The 21,777-nt window shown below is 45.9% G+C and overlaps 1 protein-coding gene across 2 annotated transcripts in view; it reads left to right on the forward strand.

Annotated features, from left to right (window-relative positions):
• Window positions 1-2,206: 2,206 nt before the first annotated feature.
• The window catches only part of GPR39 (G protein-coupled receptor 39), a 274,898-nt gene continuing 255,327 nt past the window's right edge, over window positions 2,207-21,777 (forward strand). The window contains exons 1-2 of one of the 2 annotated variants that reach the window (XM_053596929.1): window positions 2,207-2,395; window positions 2,539-3,341. In XM_053596929.1, coding sequence (XP_053452904.1) covers window positions 2,334-2,395; window positions 2,539-3,341 — 865 coding nt within the window. In that variant the 5' untranslated portion in view covers window positions 2,207-2,333. Of the gene's footprint in view, window positions 3,342-21,777 lie in introns of both variants that reach the window. The other variant, XM_053596931.1, reaches the window with a different exon arrangement.

Here is a 21,777-nt window from a genome sequence, read left to right on the forward strand (position 1 = left end):
AGGAACTGAGTTAGTTCTCTGCCAGCAAGTCGGACAAGTAGCACAGAAAGTGGGGAGGGCCTCTGGCAATATATATTATTTAGGTTTCGCTAGGGAGAGCTGTCAGAGAAGGAAAAGATACGGTTCTTGGCTTTGGAGCTTGTAATTTAACAGAGAGAACCAGCAGAAACCACTGTAGGCCCATATGAAGCTAATTGTAAAGATCTAGTGGCCACACGGCTTTTTTTTTTTTTTTTTCCTGAGAGAGTTGCAAAATCAAATAATCCCTGAGGTCATCAGACCATGGGTTCCGGGCTCAGTTCAGAAAATTCAGACCCCAGATTTCCTTGTGCGTCTTTCAATATCAATTTTCTGAGCCCCTACTGCGCCCCCAGAGTTCCCTTGCCTCCCTGATCTCTCAGGTCAGACAGATCTGGATTAATTTCCAAATCTTTCATTTCCTATTTTTTTAAGGCATACTTCATGATGTTTGGATATTCACGAACAAAGTGAAATAAGTATGAAGGCCAAGCAAATTAACACCTCATCTTTGTGCATGTGTGGGAGACCTAAAATAGGCTCTTGTAGCACATTTTCCTTATCCTCCTGTTGTACATCAGCTCTCTAGACTCACTCGGCTTAGTAACTGTGACTCTGCACCCTTTGACCTGCATCTCCTGGTTTCCTCTCCCCACCCTGTAGTCACCTGTCCATTCTTCCTTTCTGTGCATTGGATTTTATTTTTGGATTCCACATATTATGTGAGATCTGGCTCTCACTCACTCTTTTATGGCCTTGGGGACCCACAAATCCTCTGGCCAGTTCTGTTTTCTTTAAAATGATCACATCGGTATGGTGATTGTGAGGATTTAAGGATTTTTTTTAGCACAGGGCCTGTACCAGGCACTCAGGAGGGACAGATAAAGGAACTTAATTTTATTTCTTCAAGGCAGTGGCTTTGGGTGGCTGGGGCATAAGCATTTGCCAGTCACTATGGGGGCCTTAAACATTCTACAGGGCATAGGGCAGCTTACCTTCTTCTCTCCCTTACTCTCCATTCCCTGACTTTGGAATTAGAAGATGAAAATGAGCCCATTATAGTTTTGGCTTGCCCTTCAAAGAGGGAAACTGTCATGTCCTTGTTGCCGTTTTTTTTTTGTTGTTTGTTTGTTCGTTTTTTTATGCTGCTCCCTGTGGGGACTGCCAGCCCCTCCTGCGTTCCTCCCGGCGAGGGGCTTCCCACTCAGGGCATCCTGGTGGACTGTGCCATCCTCGTCCATATACGCGTCCCCCATTAAAGACTTCCTGCCACCGCGGGGAAATGGCCTGCGCTTGCATGGCAGTGGCAGTGAAAAGAGGGCAAACCCCCTCCCCCCCCTCCCGGCACTACCACCACCACACACACACACACACACACACACACACACACTGCTGGGTGCTTTGCAGGCCCCAGGGCTGGAAGCAGAAGCAGGTGCCTGCACAGAACACCGGGAGGTTTGGGGCAAGGGCAGTGCTTTTATGGAGGGCCATAAGCCTGAACGAGGCCAGTTTCCTGAGGCGGCGGCTTCATGCAGCACATCCCCTCCGTCCAGGGCCATCGCCCGTGAGCCCCCGAGGCAGGGCAGGCGAGCGCTGGCCGGCTCCGCTAGGGTCTTCTGGGCAGGCGCCTGCTTCTCTGTCCAGCCCAGGGACCTGCAGAGCACAGAACGCGGGCTGGCTGCGGTCACGGTCAAGTCACCCCCAAATTGGCCGCGACCCAATCTTGAAAGGGCCCCAGGAGAGCGGTGGGAGTGAGACCGGACGGGCGAAGGAAAGTTTGTCTTCCTCCAAGCCCAGGAGGGGACTTCAGCTTCCCCCGGGCTGCATCCACCCGGATGCTCTTTGGGTCAGACAGGAGACGGCTGCCTGGGCAGTGACCGCAGGGGGAGGGGGAGAAGGGGGAGGTGGTTCACCCGTCGCCCGGTGCTCTGGGTGTTCCGGAAGCCAAGATCAGATTTCAGGGAGCATGACTATGTGCTGAGTCAAACCCGGCTCCTGGGTTGGGTCTGCAGCGGGCGGGACGGCTGAGCACAATCTGCGGTAGTTAATGATTGATCACAAATCATCCCGCCTCCCGCCACCAGAGAGGGTGCTCCCGGGAGGGAGGGCGGGCCGTGGCCTGCAAGAGTCCCACAGCTGGAAGCCCAGGAGCGCAGAGCTTCTAGGCAGAGCGCGCCCAGGGCGCAGAAGGCTGGGGAGTTCTGGCCCTCCTTCCTCCGCTGGCTCTCCGCCTCGCCCACACACGCACGCCCCCAAACCCCACCCCCAGGCGCCTGCGGGGCCTTTCCTAGGTTAGGCTACTCCAGGAAGTTCCCATGAAAGCACCTGTAAAACTACAGCACTTTTGCCAGGAGAAAATAATCCAGCGCCCAGTCAGGTGAGTTGCAGCCAAAAACTTTGGGCTCTTTTGGGAGCAGGAAGGGAAGTTGAGAAGATCCCTGGACCTGGTGGCGCAGCCCTCTGCCTCATGGCTTCACCCAGCAGCCCCGGCAGTGACTGCGCCCATGTCATTGATCACAGCCACGTCCCCGAGTTTGAGGTGGCCACCTGGATCAAGATCACTCTCACCCTCGTGTACCTGGTCATCTTCGTTGTGGGTATCCTGGGGAACAGCATCACCATTCGGGTCACGCAGGTGCTGCAGAAGAAAGGCTACTTGCAGAAGCAGGTGACGGACCACATGGTGAGTCTGGCCTGCTCAGACATCTTGGTGTTCCTCATCGGCATGCCCATGGAGTTCTACAGCATCATCTGGAACCCGCTGACCACGCCTAGCTACGCCCTGAGCTGTAAGCTTCACACTTTCCTCTTCGAGGCTTGCAGCTACGCCACACTGCTGCACGTGCTGACGCTCAGCTTTGAGCGCTACATCGCCATCTGTCACCCCTTCCGATTTAAGGCGGTGTCCGGACCCTGCCAAGTGAAGCTGCTGATTGGCTTTGTCTGGATCACCTCCGCCCTGGTGGCACTGCCCTTGCTTTTTGCCATGGGTATTGAGTACCCTCTGGTGAACGTGCCTAGCCACCGGGGTCTTAATTGCAACCGCTCGCGCACCCGCCACCACGAGCAACCCGAGACCTCCAACATGTCCATCTGCACCAACCTCTCCAGCCGCTGGACTGTCTTCCAGTCCAGCATCTTCAGTGCCTTCGCTGTCTACCTCGTGGTGCTGGTGTCCGTCGCCTTCATGTGCTGGAACATGATGCAGGCGCTCCTGAGGAGCAAGGGGGGCCCTCCCGGGGAGCGCGGGAGGCAGCTGCAGCTGAGGAAGTCCGAGAGTGAGGAGAGCAGGACGGCCCGGAGGCAGACAATCATCTTCCTGAGTGAGTGGGGTCCCCTGGGGGCAGGACGGCCCAGAGGCAGACAGTCATCTTCCTGAGTGAATGGGATGCCTTGGGGGCAGCCCCCCTGGAGGCAGACCATCATCTTCCTGAGTGAATGGGGACCCCTGGGCAGGACGACCCGGAGGCAGACCATCATCTTCCTGAGTGAATGAGATCCCTTGGGGGCAGCCCCCCTGGAGGCAGACCATCATCTTCCTGAGTGAGTGGGGTCCCCTGGGGGCAGCCCACCTGGAGGCAGACCATCATCTTCCTGAGTGAGTGGGGTCCCCTGGGGGCAGCCCCCCTGGAGGCAGACCATCATCTTCCTGAGTGAGTGGGGTCCCCTGGGGGCAGCCCACCTGGAGGCAGACCATCATCTTCCTGAGTGAGTGGGGTCCCCTGGGGGCAGCCCACCTGGAGGCAGACCATCATCTTCCTGAGTGGGGTCCCCTGGGGGCAGCCAGCTCCCTGTGCTCGGCCACCGCCTGTGGGCCTCCCCAGGGGAAGTCAGCCCCCAAAGATCTGAACTTAAGTTCATTGAGGTGGAAATGTTTACAGGAGAATGAGGGCATTGTTCCGGGTCTCTGGATGTTTCTCTTATCCATTTGGGGGACTTGTGGTGGGTTGTGGTGAAAACAGCAGGACTCAGAGGTCTGGGTGTATTCCAAAACCGCTGTGACTGATGGCAAATCACAGTCTTGACTAGAATGGAAATAATAACACTGGGAAGTGGCAGGGACAAATTAGGCCATGCAGGAGAGGTGAAAGTCCTTTGGAAAGGACCATGTCGTGGCAGAGATAAAGGGATTTTTTTTTTTTTTTTTTTCAGGACAGAGTCTCACTTTAAGGCACTGGGTATTGTGCCATGGCATCATAGCTCTCAGCAACCTCAAACTCTGGGGCTCTGGATTGCTCAGGCAATCCTCTTGCCCCCCAGCCTCCTGAGTAGCTGGGACTAGCTGGGGCCACAGGCCTGGCTCATTTTATTTTTAGTACAGACAGGGTGTAGCTCTTGCTCAGGCTGGTTTTGAACTTAAGCAATCCACCCACCTGGGCCTCCCAGCCAGAGTGCTAGGATTACAAGAGTGAGCCAACGAGTCCCGCCAAAAGAAGCATTCTTTTTGCAACCTCCAACTACTGGGCATAGGGTTCTCTTGCCTCAGCCTCCGGAGTAGCTGGGACTACAGTCACCCGCCACAATGTCCAGCTATTTTTTGTTGCAGTTTGGCCAGGGCCTGGTTTGAACCCACCACCCTCGGTATATGGGGCCAGCGCCCTACCCACTGAGCCACAAGTGCTGCCCCCAAGGGAGCATTCTTATCTAGCCTTGTCTTTACCCTGGAGATCCTTTCTTAGGCAAATAGATTTTGTTCCCATTTTTCTCCTCCTTCAGTGAAACCAGCCTGTCAGGACCACACACTCTCCAGGCTGCTATTTTATTCCTTGGAGTGGTCTTGGACCCAGTCTTAAGGAACTGGGGCTCTCCCCGGGGTAGTGCTTGGGTGTCTGCAGCAGTGGGTCTGATCCTCACTGAAGCAGAACTTGGCAGGACGGCCTTTGCACCTGATCCAGAAAATCCAGCTTCTCTGAGTCCCAGAATGTGATTGATCACTCAGAATACACAGTTCCCCTGCAGAGAAATCTGCTTGTTTTCTAAAGTTGTGTTGTGATTCAATTATTTAAAGTTGGGCATTTTTCTGTATTAAAAGAAAGTATTTACAGGGAGCCCCCATGTCTGCAGGCCCCTAATGGCCTTGGTTGCTGCCCTCTGGGACACTGGGCTTTAATGGACACACATGAAGCATGTGTGAGCAAAGGGTTTTCAAAAGTATTTTTTAGCAGAAACAAGAAAAATAATGCACTGTGGCTGTGTGAATGTGAGTCAAGAAGGAGTTGATTCATTCTCCTCTTGCCTGTGGCATCAGGAAAGGAATAAATCCTGGTGATGTTTGTTTTGAGAGAGAGATGGGAAGAGCCAACTGCTCACATCTCAGCCCTGCCCCTGGCTCTGGCATGTCAGTGACCCACTGAGCTGACCTTACCCTGTGCCTGTGCAAAATGAGAGGCAGGAACGTACTATATTTGGATGCCTACTGTGCATCAGAGGCTGTGCCAGGTGGTTTATATTTCTGTTTTATAAAGGAGAAATTTGAGGCTTACAGAAGACCTAGTTCATACTCAAAGATTATGACCCTGCTTCTCAGGGCAGGGAAATGAGTATCTGCCCATGATGTCCACAGGCCTGGGGTGAAGGGAAAATGAAATAAGGCAGGACTTGGACAAGGAAGGGGCTAGGTAGGTTAGCCTGGTGGCCTTGCTGTGTCCTAGGGCCAGCCTTTCTGGAGGTTGACCCCTGGCAAGTAATATTATTTGGGGCTATGGGAAGGACACTCAACTCAATTCAATCTCTATCACCCACTGACTACTACTCGGAACATTCCAGAAAGAAATGCATTTACATTTGCTTAAAGCTTGAATATTTGTTGAAAGAATAGTTCTCACTTTCTGCATACATACTGTTTTAGGCATCTCTTAAATTGTTAGTTGTAATTTATACTTTCATGTGAATGAATTTAATTATTTAAATAATTTTGTTTTTTGTTTTCTTTCTTCCTTTTTCTTTTCTTCTTCTTCTTTTTTTTTTTTTTTTTTTTTTTTTCAGTACAGGAGTGTGCAAGGCCCTGGCCTGAGTGGCTAAGAATTAGAGAGTAGACACGAATTAGGAAGTAGTCTTCAACTACCTTCAGATGAATTAAGGCTGCCTTTGACCAAAGGGGAAAAAATTGATTTATCTATATTCTCTATTTGCCCATTCTTTGTATTTCTCTGAGTAGATACCTGTTCTCTGTCAGTAAGTCAAAGTTAAAGTCAGTCTCCATTTTGTAACATTAAGTCAGAATGCACAGACTTTCATTTACAGATGGATAAGATCTTGTCCGTAATCAGGATAAGATCTCATCCTGTCCGTAATCACCTGGAATGAGTTTGTTCTCACTGCTGCTCTCATTCTTTCCTTCTAGCTCCTTCCTTCTTTCTTATAACAACTCTGTATTAATCACCCACTGTGATCCTGGCATAAAGACTGTTGAACAGTAATCAGGTGCTCAATGCGCGATAATGTCCTGGAGAAATTTACCATTTGTATTAGCCCATTTTCTCTGCAGTAGGTTCTCAAAGCAGTTCTCACAAATGTTCTCCTCTCCCAATGAATTTCAAAGGGCTTTTAAAAATAGGAACCTCACTAACTAACTAAAGTTAGGAAATAAATTAATGGAGTGAAGAGGAAGAAATCATGGCCTGCATCCATCAGATTAATACAATGCAATTAACTTTGTGGGTTTCATAAAACTTGTGCTTTGGGGCATTTTTAACCCAGAACAAATGAATATATAAATTGTTTACAAATCGCTGAATTTAATATAGTGATTTAGCTGTCTTTTTAGTATTTCATTTCACAGATGGATCAAATTAAAATAAGTATTTGCTCATTTCAAACATATCTTGAATTTAATGTGAAATGTAAATGACAACATAGCACAAGATGTCTTTGGAGCTCTTGAGGCAATAAAAAAAATAATTATGAATTTTACCCCTTTGTTGTTGAAAATGCTAACTTCTGCACAACAGAAACACGTTCATAAATCTACTCAAGATGAGGAAGCCCATGTAGAAAATATTAATTTTCCTTTCTGCATCTTTCCCTGTTGTGCCTGAGTCTAGTTGAAGTGTTGGGCTGGCAAATAATGAAGACAAACTGGGAACTCTGGGAGAGAAAGTGGTGCCAGGGATGCCTACTAGCTCTCAAGTGATTTTGAAGGAGAAACAATTATAATGCAAAAGTCCACATTCCTGGAAACCCAAGTCTTTTCCTTCCTTTTGTCAGCTCAGTGAGAATCAGTACTAGACTTGTTTCCTATTGCAAGACTATGGCTAATGTAGCTGTGGAATATTGTCCAATGTCCAAAAAGAGGTTGCTGGTCTGGGTTTCTGCTTATTCTGGAGAAGGGAAACTGATGGATTTGGTCTTTTCCTCTTAAGGATGAGCAAAATGAGCCTTCCTTTCAAGCAAGTCCTTCCCAGAATTTCCATCTTATCCTTCTGATCTCTCCCCTGGAGTTAGTGTCCAGGATCCTGGACACCCATGTCTGTATCTGTTGCACACACAGCTTGCTGTTAAATGTCACCCACTCAATGTGAAGCAACAGCGTATAAAAGCAATGTAGTTTCAGTCTATAACTTTCAACAGCAGGAAGTGATTGGGACTTGGTTACAGCTACCTCCTAGAGTACTGTAGGGAAGTGATTGGCTTTCGATTGTAGTTATGAGAAAAGATTTTTTACAGATAATCATGAAGTTATAAAATTAAAGAAACATCAAAGAAGATTCAGGACCCTGTAGTAATCACACTCTTTTGCATTCTGATTTTATCTCTCAAGGCAGAAGGAAAGGGAAGAAATTACCTCTACGTGGCAGGAATTGCACATTAAGTTGGGTTGCTCGTGGGAGAGTATCTTGCTTGTGGACAATGCCCATCATGTGTGTTTGGATGGAAAAAAAGGCTGAGAGTTGATGCTGTGATAGATTGCTCTAAAAATAAAGTTGATGTACCTCTTGATATTTGTGGAATGAGCCAGGAAGAAGAGGGGAGAAGGAGATTAGAATCACATCCTCTGAATTTTTAGACCCCAGATTTAGAGGCCAAATTAAGGGAGAGGAATGGGAGAAAGTGAGAGAGAGAAAGTGAGTGGTTGACAGCAGGTTGTCTTTATCTGAGGACAATCAACACCCAGAAAAAACTCTTAAAGTTAGTTTCCTTAAAGTGGGGTCTAAAATTTCATGTGGAAAGAGATTTGATTGGGATTTGAAAGTGAGAATTATAAAAAGAAACTTATCTTGTATTTTATAAATAAAGGTTATAATTACAACTATCCTAATTCTTATGACAGTTATTCATTATAATCTGTATGTGGCTTGAGGCCATGATTTTTCTGACAAAGCTGTTTGGTAGCCTTTGTGTTGGATTTTCTCAGTAGGATCATGAACATAGGTCTTCTCTTAATACTTCGCTATTTAAATCACGGTCATGGAAGCTGCTGTCCTGGCATTATCTTTGTCAATTTTCCATTCTTTGAGGAGTAACTTGTCTAATGCAGACAAACCTTCATTTGTCAGTGTCCTGGCCTTTGATTCATATGTTCCTCCAGCTGCCTTTTCATTGACTTCCTAAAACTCCACACCCTGTGTGCAGGCCATGACCAAAAACATAATTAGTTTAACAGACTCATTCTTATCCTCTACTGTACATCAAGGTTACAGGGAAGTGGATGCCTTGAAATGTTTCTAAAATCCCCATAAGAATTTTTAAGTAGCTGCTTTCTTGACTAGTTTAAGAAAGTATGTTTTCATCATTAATTTTCTCAGCATAAAAGGACATATCAAGCCAATCTCTCAGGGAAATATCATTAAAATAGTGGAAACTATTATTATAACTCAAATATTTGACTATATCAGGAAAAAATTTGCCTCAAATATTCTGTTTATCGCTCCTGTTCTCATCTTCCCTTTAATGGTGTAGATGTGGCTATAATAAATGGTATTTCAAGTTTATTTTTCTATTTGTGATATCTGTCATAAATTGCAAGTGTTCTGTGATCAGTCTGGCAAACAAATAGAATAATGCTGCCTTATTTTTATAATCAGGCTGTGTCAGAGATTCCATTTCTCTGCGAGAGAGATGCATTGTTTCTGAGAATGAGAATATGGAACCCCAGTCCCCGTTCATTAGCAAGCCAGTTCATCTGTCTTAGCTGAGTGCCTCATGGGGGTTGCCAAAGTATAATAAGGAGGCAGAGGCCTCAGTTGAGCAAAGCATTCAGCTTATTAATGCTGAAACTGCTCAGAATAAAAGACATCTGTGAGCTGAGACGGTACGGAGGAAGAATACTGAATGGGAGTTGAGGAGCCCCCTCTGGCTGTGTTAGACAAAGTCCCCTGAAGAGCTGTGTAGATGACACTATGTACATATCAAGTCCCATCACCTTTTCCTCCCCACCAGTTTGAAACCCTGGAACGACCCAACTAACTCTCCAGCTCTGCTCCTTGGCTACCTCCTGAGAGGAGACTGGCCATCGTTGCTACTGTCCATTCTTGTAGATGAATGGTGTTCAGCCTCTCCTCACCCCTGCTCTCTGGCGTGTGACTTCCTTTGCAAACACCTGCAAAGAGCACCTGCTCCCCGCTGCCCTTTCTTCTTGACCCTTCCAGTGAGCCTGCTCTCTGGGTTGTCCCTGGGAGAATCTGCATCTGCTCTTGCCCTTGTCTGGCTGTTCTTCATGCTGCAGCCACTGGCAGCTGGTGGACACTCCCACCCCCATCTCCAACCCCATCAGACTAAAGCCAGTCACGGCTTCCCATGGGTGCTGTATCAACCATGGGCCAGAAACCTTGACATGGACCCTCGTGTTGGCTGCCTCTCCTACTCCATCGAGGGCCATTTCCCCTCACATCACTCTGCTTGGGCCACCATAACAACATGCCACAGACCACATGTCTTGAATAGCATTGATTTCTCCCAGTTATGGAAACTGGAATTCTGAAATTGAGGTGCTGACAGGGTTGGTTTCTTCTGAGTTCCTGTCGTCAATGTGTAAGTAGCTGCCTTCTCTTGTCCTCGTGTGGTCCTTTTTCTGTGGGTGTGCACACCCGATGTCATTTCCTCTTCTTGTAATGATGCCAGTCCTACCAAATTAGGTTTTACAACCTCACTTAACCTTAATTAGCTCATAAAGGCCCTCTCTCCAGAAACAGTCACATTGAGGGTTAGGCCTTCAACTTATGAATTTGTGGGGAACTCAGTTCAGTCCATAACACCCTTTAATTGTTTACCCCGATGGCCCCCGTTCACTTCCTTCAACAGACTGGGCCTGGGCTCTCCCAGCACCCGGCCGCTGTGCATGTTGTTTCCTCCGAAATACTCTCTGTCCAGCTCTACCCTCTGCCTACTCCTCCCCTCCACTGTCCCCAAGCCAGGCTCTTTCTCCTCCCTTAGCTCTCCCCAGGGAAGCTGGCCCTCCCCCCCTGACTTCATTAAACTTGTGTAGAAACAAGATTCACAGTTGTAATTTCACATTCAATTGTGCAGTCCTTCAGCTGGTGTCTGTCTTCCTTCTCTCTCTGTGAGGGCAGGAGCTACCTCTGATTTTGCTGCACACCACACCTTCATTGTGGTGTAGTGCCTGGCATATAGCAGATGGTCAGCGAATATAGGGTGTCCCAAAAGTCACCCTTAGAGTCACCATACATACAGAAAATGGGAAATTTTAGCTAAATGTACCTTTACTTACAAAATATTCATTATACAAGTTTACAAACAGGTGGCCAAAATGTAATCTTTTATAAATATTTTGTACAGTTTTGTAATGAATATTTTGTAAATAAAGGTAGCTGTGATTTCCCATTTTCCCTTTGTGTGGTGACTTTAGGGGCAACTTTTGAACGAGTAAATGAATGCGTCTCAGCTTGGAATCAGGAGGCAATGTTCTGTTTTCCCTGGGGCTTGTGTTCCATAGAAGTTTATCGTTCCTCAAAAATATTGTAGTTAGTCTGAATTTAAAGATGTAAGATGGCGGTGCCCATAGCTCAGTGAGTAGGGCGCCAGCCATGTACACCATGGCTGGCAGGTTGAATCCAGCCTGGGTCAGCTAAAAAACAACAATGACAACTGAAATAAAAAAATAGCCAGGCGTCGTGACGGGCACCTGTAGTCCCAGCTATGTGGGAGGCTGAGGCAAGAGAATTACTTAAGGTTGCTGTGAACTGTAATGCCACAGCACTCTACACAGGGCAACAGCATGAGACTCTGTCTCAAAAAACAAATAAAATAAAATAAAGATGTAGAAAAGGGCTCTGACTCTTATGAATCCTCCAAAACGTCTAGCCATCATGGAAGACACCGAAGATTTGCTCTCTCTTGAACAAATGTGTGGTCCGTGTCAGTTGGAGCCTGAATATTAGCTTTAACCACATGAACCTGCTAGAAGTATCCATGAAATGGAAGTGATTAGGATGGTGTTTAACAGTTCATGTCAAACTTTTCTGAACAAGATGTTAGCTCAATGATACGACTGTAAACATTATTTCTTATCAGGATATTCGCCTGTTTATTGACAAGGAGGAGCTCAAAATAATGGAACGTGGGGGCTACATATTGAAAATATTAAACCATATGTTTTTAATTTTCCCCTTAAATTTCACTTGCAGCCATCTCCCTCAAGGATGAGCCATGGGATTTATCACCTGAGGGGAGGAAAAAGCAGGCACAGCCAGGGACAAAAGTGTATGGATCAGTTCTGGGCCCAGAGGCTGAAATTCTTGACCTCTTTAGCTAGGCAGTTATCTCCAAAGCCAGACTTTGTGAACAGTGAAAAAGGATTGCTTAAATGCATAGCTCTCCCTTTAATGTGTCAGGAGCCCAGCCTGGTGGATTATATCAGACAGTTCCAGACAGGACCATAGCTAAGGGGTTTGAGATTTACCCTTAGAAGCCATTTCAGGGTTTTAAGGAGTAAAACAGCACTGTTGAATCTCTAGTGTTGCCCCTGAGGTGACAGCATTTGTTGCATTGCAATCTGGGTCAAAATGCAGGTCTGTTTGTGTTCCCAGAAGGAAAAAGAAACAACCCTTCACAGTGACATAGTCCTGGTAGAGCAGCTGACACCACTGAGTGCTTGTGGACATTAACCAGACCTCTGGCTCTTGGTTTTCCCGTCTTGCTGCTCCATGGCCAAACAATGACTCTATTTCCATTCAGCAACTCTACCCTCCAGCACAGAGGCCCACACTGCCCCCACATTGCTCAGGCTCTGGTTAGGAGTCAGTCCGAGGAGGTCACAGTAGGTCACAGTAGCTCTCACTTGTCCTCTCCGTTGTGCAATCACCTATCCATTCTTTCACAGCAATTTCAAGCCCCACTTCTTCCTTGAAGTCATTCTGGACCACCCCAGAGTACACTTGATCTTCCTTCACAGAGCCATCTTAGGCATGTCTCAGATGGGGCCATAGGTGCTGTCTCCCGACTATACCTGGAACCCCCTGAGATCACAGACCCTGCACTCTCCCACGTCTTCAACCTCCTCACGGGGCTTAAAGTGAATGCTGTGCATCATTTGATAGGCTGAAATTCCCTGACAGTGGCTACTGCTCCGGAAATAGAAGGAAACCACGCACACCACGATCCTTAGGAAGTTCCCTCAGCTTCACCTGCCTTTCCTCCTTTACTCTGTGGTAGACAGAATTCTGAGATGCTCCCCCAAATTCCTGAGCTCTGGTGTACACATACCTTCTTCTGTCCATTCAATCAACCTGTAATCTAGGTGTTGCAATGAAGGGATTTTACAGAAGTAATTAAGTTCCCAAATCTGTTGACCTTAAAATAGGGAGATTTTCTGTGTGGGTTTAGTCACATGATTTTTTGAAACCTGGGTGGAGAGGTCAGAGACAGGAGAAGTCAGAGTCAAAGCCAGGGAGAACTTCTTTGCTGCTGGCTTTGGAGATGGTGGGAGCCCACGTGGCAACTCCAGGCACTGCCAGCCAGCAAGGAAATGGTGATCCTAATGAGCTCAGAGGTGGATGTTTCCCCAGAACTTCTGGCAAAGATCCCTGCCATGCCTTGCCCAGGTCTCTTGTCCACAGAACTGGGTGCTAATAAATAAGCCACTCAATTTTTGATAGTTTGCTATACAGCAATAGAAAACTAAAAAATTCCTTGAACACTGAAAAGGGGGCTCCAAGGTAAACACATGTCCTGCCTTAGTTATATCTTTCACAGCAGGTTCAATCTCCAGAAACTTCTCTTTGAAAAGTCTTACCTTCTAAGAACTGTACCCTTGGTCCAGCCATTTATTAACTCATAAGCCATTTATTGATTGATTACCTACTCAGTGCTCAATGAACAGGAAGTTTACCAAGTTCTGGGGCACCATGACATTTTTACTGGAATTTTAGACTCTTGTTTTGGCAATTCAAAATTTATGGGTCTGTGTCCCACCAGCTGAATTTTTGGAATCTTAGACATCAAAGAGGAAAATGGTATTGGATTAATCTTATAATTATTGTCCTTTTGGTAGCTCTTTTTCCTCATTGCCTGGCACTTAGTAGGTGTTGCATAAGTATTTGATGAATGAGTTAATGTCTGGGCAGCTTTGCTGCTTCCTGGAGTCTTCCTCCCCAGAGGAGAGATTACCTCCATCCTTCATCATTTAGCTTGGACAGAGAAAGTGTGTGTTGAGAGGAAGCCGACCCCAAGGCTGAAAGCGAATCTGAATAAGAGCGATGTCTTGGCTAGCAGGCTTCATCATTCTCTGATTTAAGGGTTTGTGCCAATTTAGAAACTTGACAAAATGTCCTGTTTGTACTTACTGTGTGTAAGAGCCATTCTGGTAGGCAGAGGACTTTTTAGACATTTCATTCCACTGCTTTACACATCTCAAGAGTGGTGATGTTACCAGAACCTGACAGAACGGGATCAGGGAGTCAGGCGGCAGCATCAAGTTGCTATTGTACTTGTTAAAAGTCTAACAAAGACATGCAGAAATGGGAGCAGGCCAGCTGGCGTGACGGATGGTCATTGAACTTGGAGAAAGAGAATAGCTCTCTTTCTCCAGAGAAGGAGGGAAAAATCTACCCTACTTTAGAAATAAAACACTCTACACAGGGTATTTGGGCCAGAGCCAAAGTTATGAGACTTTATATATCCTATTTGTTTTATTTATTATATAATATATAATGTAAATATAAATTATACATCAAGTATTATATATTGTACTTTTTTGGAAGACATGATACATGCAGAAGGAACAAAGCTTTCTGGGGAATTTATGTGTCCTTCTATATGCTGCCATTCTGAAGGATTAAATATCATGTTGAAATGACAGCTGCGTATTTTCTATATTTAAAAGACAGCTGATAGGTTGTTACTTTTTCAAGTTCAAGTTTGTCTTGACAGGGTTGGCAAATAGGTCTCCTTGGTCATTCAAGGTTGCTGTCTTGAGAACGAAGGAAACCTCTATGTGAACAAACTGTTCTTCTTCTTAGATCTTAGCGAGTCATTATTGAATCTCTTACAAGCCCATTTCCTCCAGGAAGGCTGCCTGGACTGGCTTTATCCTGCTTTAATCACTCCTGCAAATCTTGGCAAAATCACTCCTGCAAAATTTGGTGGTCATTCATGAAGTGTTTATGAAACCTACTTGTGTGTATAATATCATTTGCACCACAAGCACCTTTCAAGGAGCTTAATATTTCTCTAGCTGGGACATCAAAATTTAGAGGGGGAGCCTTAGAGAAGCCTAAAAATACCACTTGATTTAGGGGCTGGGGCAGTGGCTGTTTGTGAAGTAAACTTATATGTTACCAGAATTGTTAATAAGAGGGTTGACTGGACTTCACTTCAGGGCTGTTGCCTATATCTCTCGATATTCACTGTGTGGCCCATGGACCAGCAGCATCAGCAGCAATAGGGAAATTGTAAAATGCAGAGTCCTGGGCCATACCCAAACCGAATGAGTTACAATTTCACTGTAAGCAGACCTATGGGGTACCTATGCCTTAACATCAAGGGCTGAGCAGCACTAATCTACAATAGTGGAGGGGATTCTTTAGCTCAAAGCCTAGAAAAGGATGAATTAAGAATGACTAACTTCATCAGCTGAGATGAGAATTGTTGATCACTTGTGTAGTTCTAACTATACAACTATGCTTAACACTTCTGCATAAGAAACTTCACATTATTTTAAAGAGAAATTTAAACCTGGCTTTAAGCCTCCATTTGCAATGTTGTGAAAATTTTAATCTCAGTAACATTTTTTTTTTGGTCGTGGGGGCTTCCTCTTTCCCATGTTGTATCAAAATTCAAGAAGCATATAGGGACTCAGAAATGAGGCATTTGGAACTTTGTTCAGAGAACTTACTGTTGTTCCTTCTGTTCTATGATTCTGCCGCCAAAGTTGGTCACAGGGTTGGGGCCAGCCAGACAAGGGGCCAGCCTTTACGTTTTTATCGCCATTCCTCATGATGTCATCAGTGTGAGGGTTTCATTATCCTCACATTGCACACTTGCCCAACATGATCAACCATTGCAATTTGGACTGGGATCTGCCTTGTTCCAAAGTCCATGTCTTTTCATGAGCAGAGAGGTGGTATTTTAAAAGAGGACAGGACCCTCCATCAGGGGGCTTGTTTTAGACCATCAGGAGTGGAAGAGGGAAGAAAACATGATACCAAGTCTGGTGGTTTCGCTTTTAGGCCACCCACCAGCTTTTGCCTTCTTTTCTCATGTTTGGAGAATTGTCCTCTTTTCGAGTGTGTTTTCCCAAGGTTGTGGTCAGAAACTTCCTTTCCTTGAATTCCTTGTAGCCAGGATACAGTATGTGACCTGGGCTGCACCAATTTCATGCACTGAAAGAGAGTGATTGCAAGGAGCAACAGCCACAGGGAGACAGGGCCATTGTGTGACAAGTGGCATTGAGAGAACAAAGAAAGGAGAACTAAAGTTAGCATTTGAGGCCAGATGTTGGCAGCATCTCTGCATTGGTACAGTCTGGGGGGATTAACCTGATGGGATTCTCTGGCCTTCTAGGTGTCATGGGAAATAACTAATAACCTTATTTCCAGGTGAAATTGAATTGAGCTTTGTGTTTGCACTAAGTGCTCTGTAAATTCAGAAAACAGGTAATAGAAAAATTGGGGGGGGGGGGTCCCAGAAGGGAGCAATGAATGTGGATTTAGATCAGAAAGTAGACAGAGTATGGAGGAAGATAATAGCTATGCTGAAGGAGGCAGGCTACATATGGGAGGCAATGGGGAGCCATGAAAGACTTTTGAGAAGAGGAACGGCAGGAAGGGGTGCAAGAAGACTGATATGGCCATGGTGTGTGTTGCTGGCAGGCAAAGGCAGCGTGTGGGGCACAGGTGTAGAAGTGGTTGTGGCTTCTGATGGCTGTGCTTGGACAGGATTGGGCAGGAAGGGTCCTAAGGGTGGTATTTGTCAACCCTGGTTAGTGTTTCAGTTGCCTGTGGAGCACCAGACAATGCCTCACTCCAGCCCCTTGAGTGGGAAGGAGGTGGGGCCCTGGGCACTGGTATTGTTTTAAGCCTGCAGGTGGCTCCAAGGTACAGTCATGCTGGGGAATGGGGAAGAGGGAGTTGGAAAGGCAAGCTGGGACTGGCTGGGACACCTTGAAGTTGGTGGCTATGCCGAGTTTCTTTGACCACCAAACCTGACCCTGAGTTATTTCAGAAATAAAAAAGTAATTTATTGAAAGTATGCAGGATAGGTCACAGAGTGCAAAGAAAGGCTACAGAACCAAACTGTTCAGGGATCTGGGGAGTGGAAATTCACAGACAACCGGCTTAGGGCCCCCCATCAAGGGGATAGCAGCTTTAGGCATCGGCCCATACTTGCTGTCTTTCTAGTCAAGAAGGAGAATCTTAGACTAGCAAGGGTTATTTATCTAGCCTCTGTGAGCCTGAGATTCAGGGAGCAATGGATGGTGCCATCAGGACCACATGCAGGGAGAGGTATGGTCCCTAAAGGACAGCCCTGCTATACCCAGGAGAGACGGGGCAGGGGTAATAGATGCCCCCTGAAGGGTCCTTATGGAGCCTGGTGTTTGGTGAGGAATGTGTCATCCTTGTGTTTTTCTATGCAGACTTCCAAGTCCCCCTTCACTGTGTGGTCACCCTTTGAACCTCCTCCTGCTCCTGGCTGAGTTCTGGGTGCCTTGCCCAGGGGTCCAGACCGGTGAGCAGGAGGGAACAGCAGCAGAGCCTCCCAGTTCTGAAATGCTGCTGCTGAGAGCTGGTTAATGCCAAATCCTCGGGGCGTGTCTCCCTCCTGGGAACCTGACTCATTCACCCAGGTCACTGACCAAATATCAGATTGCGGCTTTTCCTCTCCACAAAATCAGGTTGTATTTGAACCTTGGCCTGGAAAACAAAGGTCTGTGGCTGTCCTTTGGGGTCAGATGCACCATCCACTTCAAGCATCGGGCAATTTCCATGCTATGTTGGCAGTAAGCCAGGACTCTTTGTTTCAGATGTAAAATTCCACCTTTGATGTCAAGGATATTTACCATAGAAAATAGGAATAAATGAGGTGTATTCCTTGCCTTCTGAAAATCAAAAAAGTCATTTGAGAAAAAAACCTCTAGTAATTTGTAAAAGGTTTTGTTCAGAAACAGTTTGCATTTCACATTAGAAGGCTGATTGAATTTTTATTTTTATATCAACTAGACTCTATCACTGGGGTGGTTATTTTCTGTCCCTGTAAGTTAAGAGATAACAAAGCAGCTGTTCTCCAAAGCTGTTCTTCAGAGTAATCACTTCTCTTGGTGTGTTCTGAATGGGACCCACTATTTATTAGGAGAGCGTTCCCTGGCCCTGTGATCCATGGAGAGGCTCTAGCACGTACAAACTTCACATCAGTGTATGGGGTCCTGGGTATGTGGTGCTGCATCTTAGGTGGCATGAGTGATGGCAAGGGGACTGTGTGGCTGCCTTAGAATATTACCACACAGGGGAGGAGACAAGATGGCTGATTGAAGCCAGCTTTCCACAGAGGCTCCCATCCAGAAGGAGAGTTAAAGGACAGAAATTCAGCAAGTAACCTAGCAGATTAGAGCTGCACCAAAAGAGAAGGTTGAAGAATGCACATCAACCCTGCTGAGATGAGCTGCAACCCCAAGGATACAAACAAAAGGTACAAAATCCATCACCAAGCAGACGGGAGTCCCCTCCCCCATGAGAATGGCTTAGAGTACCCCATAAACAAACGAGCAGAGTTCAAAAGTCCTCCCATTATACTCCACGGGAGAGACCCTCTAAAAACGGGACCTACTTCCCCTAGTAGGGTGCCATGGCACTCTCCTGCCAGGCATAAAGCTGTGTAAAAACTGTATATATTCTCTACCTGCAATTCTGAGCTCCCAGCACTCCCTTCGACTCTCACTCTGAGGTCTGGAGGCCTGTCCCCAGACAGGAGTCCAGATTCTTGGGTGATTTCTCAAGGGGTGTGGACAGGGCTTGGACTGCAGCTGGTCAGTGCTATTCTGCAGCACAAGAGTGAGGAGAGGATGGTCAGCTGAGAGGGAACCACGCAGGAGCTGCGGTACCCTGAGGTGCAGAGCAGCAGCCTATTTTGGCAACAATAGGGCTCACCCCTGGATATTCTGGAATCACACCCCCTGTCTCTCTGAGCAACCAGAGGAGGCTGGGCATCTTCTCAGGTGGCAACCACCGGTGGAAGATCTGAGATGGAAACGCAGGCCCCGTGAGTAAAGGGTTTGCCTGAGGCGATACCAGCCTGGGTGGAGGATGGGGACTACAAAACGCATGCGCAGTGCCTGCTGACTCCAAGGGCTCAGCTGACCCAGAGGACTGCTTTACTGAGCCTAAGATGCACTCGGCCTCCAGGGGATCATCAGCCTAGACAAAGGAGGGCAGGAGACTAGAACTGATGGCTAACCAGGCTATGAATACAAACCCTTGCAGCAGCAAAGACAGGGCCTGAGGTGCAGGTTCTGTGAACTCAAAACAGCTTCTCTTCTGCAGAGGAATTTAGCTGGGACAGAATCAAATTCCACAAAGTTGTTCTTTTCAGTCAATAACATCAATCAGGGACGGGGCTGGAAATGAATGAACACCACCCAGCCTCCATCAAGCCCCTGAGGTTGTCAGGCCTCACCTCCCCCTGCTGTATACAGGCAGAGAGCAGTGGCCTGGCTGAGGAGATGTAGATTTCCTTATGATTCAGGCAGGTGCAAGCCCCTGGTGCAAACCTCTGCTCATTGGAGGCAAATGGGTCACAGCCCTGTGGGGTTATCAGTGACTGGGTGTGACAGAGGTGCAAGGTGGGGTGTGACAGAGGTGCATCAACCTTCCCAGACCAATCTATTTGCTGGGTGGGTCCTCCTGACCTCACGGAGCACTGGAACAACTCATATTTGAGTTGTCAGCAGACCCCTGTGAACTAGTTGCCAGAGACCTTTTAAACTCTTCCACCTGAGACAGGTGCTGACTGAGACAATTGATTTGGACCTTTTGAACTGAGCCAATCACCCAAGGACTATCCAAGTGGTGCCCTGGGTGTGTGGTTGTAGGAAGGTTTGATTTCCTTTTCTAATTGTTGCCTGTGGGGGGCGGGGTGACTTAACTGCTGGTATTTCTCCATAGTTGAGACTTCAACCCAGAGTAACTGTTTCACTAGGGTCGGACAGAGACCAGCTGAAAACAACACAGAGCCAATTAGCCCCACCACACCAAACAGGTCCCCAGTTTCTCAGGCTGTAGCACTGTACAGGTCCTTGGCAAAGCTCCAGGGGAACAGTCAAACGGTGCAAAATAATCATGGGGCAGAATGAGCAGAAAAAATCTCGTAACATGAATAACCAGAGTAGATCATCCCCCCCCAAAGGAAAGATATGGCAGATGTAACTGAAGATCCCATTCATAAACAGCTGGCCGAGATGTCAGAAATCGAATTCAGAATTTGGATTGCAAACAAGATTGATAGAATGGAGGAAAATTTGGAATTAAAAATTCAAGGAGCAATTCAAAAGTTGGAATTAGAAATTCGAGGAGAAATTCAAAAGTTGTCTCAAGAATTCAATGAATTTAAAGACAAAACCACCAAAGATTTTGACACATTGAAGCAAGAATTTGCAGTCCTCAAAGATCTGAAAAAAATACAGTAGAATCCCTCAGTAACAGAGTAGAGCAGCAGAAGAAAGGATGTCTGACATTGAAGACAAAGCATTTGAACGCTTTCAAATGCTCAAAGAGGAAGAGAAATGAAGAGCAAAAACAGATCATTCTCTCAGAGAGCTCTGCAATAATTCGAAGAAGGCTAATATCTGCCTCATTGGAATCCCTGAAAGTGATGAAGTAGCTTCATAAGGCACAGAGGCCCTTCTCCATGAAATTATGAGAGTTTTCCAGACATGCTAAAACATACTGAAATTCAGATAGCAGACAGTTTCAGTACCCCAGCACAACTCAACCCGAATAAGACATCCCCCAGGCACAATATAATTAACTTTGCTAAACTTAATATGAAAGAGAAAATCCTGAAAGCAGCCAGACGTAAGAAAACTATTACCTACAAAGGGAAGAATATTAGAATGACTGCAGATCTCCTGCTGAAACTTTTCAAGCCAGAAGACCTTTAATCTCCTAAAACAAAATAACTTTCAACCCTGCATCCTGTATCCAGCTGAACTGAGTTTCGTTTATGATGGAGAAATTAAATACTTTAATGACATTCACATGCAGAAGAAATTTGCCATAACCAAACCAGCTCTTCAGGATATTCTCAGACCTATCCTCCATAATGACCAGGCCAAAACTCCACCACAAAAGTCAACTCACTCAGAAACTTTTGATCAAACTCCAACTTCCACAGTGGCAAAAGGATCAACAATGTCCTCTGGACTTTCAAAAAACTCAATACCGAAAATTTTACCAGACTTATCTATATTCTTCAATAATATGAGCAGCTTAAACTGTTCCCTAAAGAGGCACAGGTTGGATGACTGGATACAAAAATTCAGGCCAGATATTTCCTGCATACAAGAACGACATCTTACCTTAAAAGATAAGGTTGAAAGACTTAGGGTAAAAGGTTGGTCATCCATATTTCAGGCAAATGGTAATCAGAAAAAAGCAGGTGTTACAATTCTATTAGCAGATACAATAGGCTTTAAACCAACAAAAGTAAGGAAGGATAAGAATGGTCACTTCATATTTGTTAAGGGTAATACTCAATATGATGAGATCTCAATTATTAATATCTATGCACCCAACCAGAATGCACCTCAATTTATAAGAGAAACTCTAACAGACATGAGCAACTTAATTTCCTCCAGCTCCATAATAGTCAGAGATTTCAACACTCCTTTGGCAGTGTTGGATAAATCCTCCAAGAAGAAGCTGAGCAAAGAAATTTTAGATTTAAACCTAACCATCCAACATTTGGATTTAGCTGACATGCACAGTACATTTCATCCCAATAAAACTGAATACACATACTTCTCATCAGCTCACAGAACATACTCCAAAATAGATCAAATCTTAGGTCACAAGTCTAACCTCAGTAATTTAAAGGAATAGAAATTATTCCTTGCATCTTCTCGGACCACCACGGAATAAAACTTGAGCTGAGTAACAACAGGAATCTGCAAACTCATACATAAACATGGAAGTTAAATAACCTTATACTGAATGATAGCTGGGTCAGTGATGAGATTAAGAAGGAAATTGCCAAATTTGTGGAACAAAATGACAACGAAGACATGAATTATCAGAAATTGTGAGATACCACCAACGCAGTCCTATAAGGGAAATTTACAGCAATGCAAGCTTTCCTCAAGAGAACAGAAAGAGA

This window comes from Nycticebus coucang, chromosome 7 (genome assembly GCF_027406575.1).
Source record: "Nycticebus coucang isolate mNycCou1 chromosome 7, mNycCou1.pri, whole genome shotgun sequence".
Classification (NCBI taxonomy): Eukaryota; Metazoa; Chordata; class Mammalia; order Primates; family Lorisidae; genus Nycticebus; species Nycticebus coucang.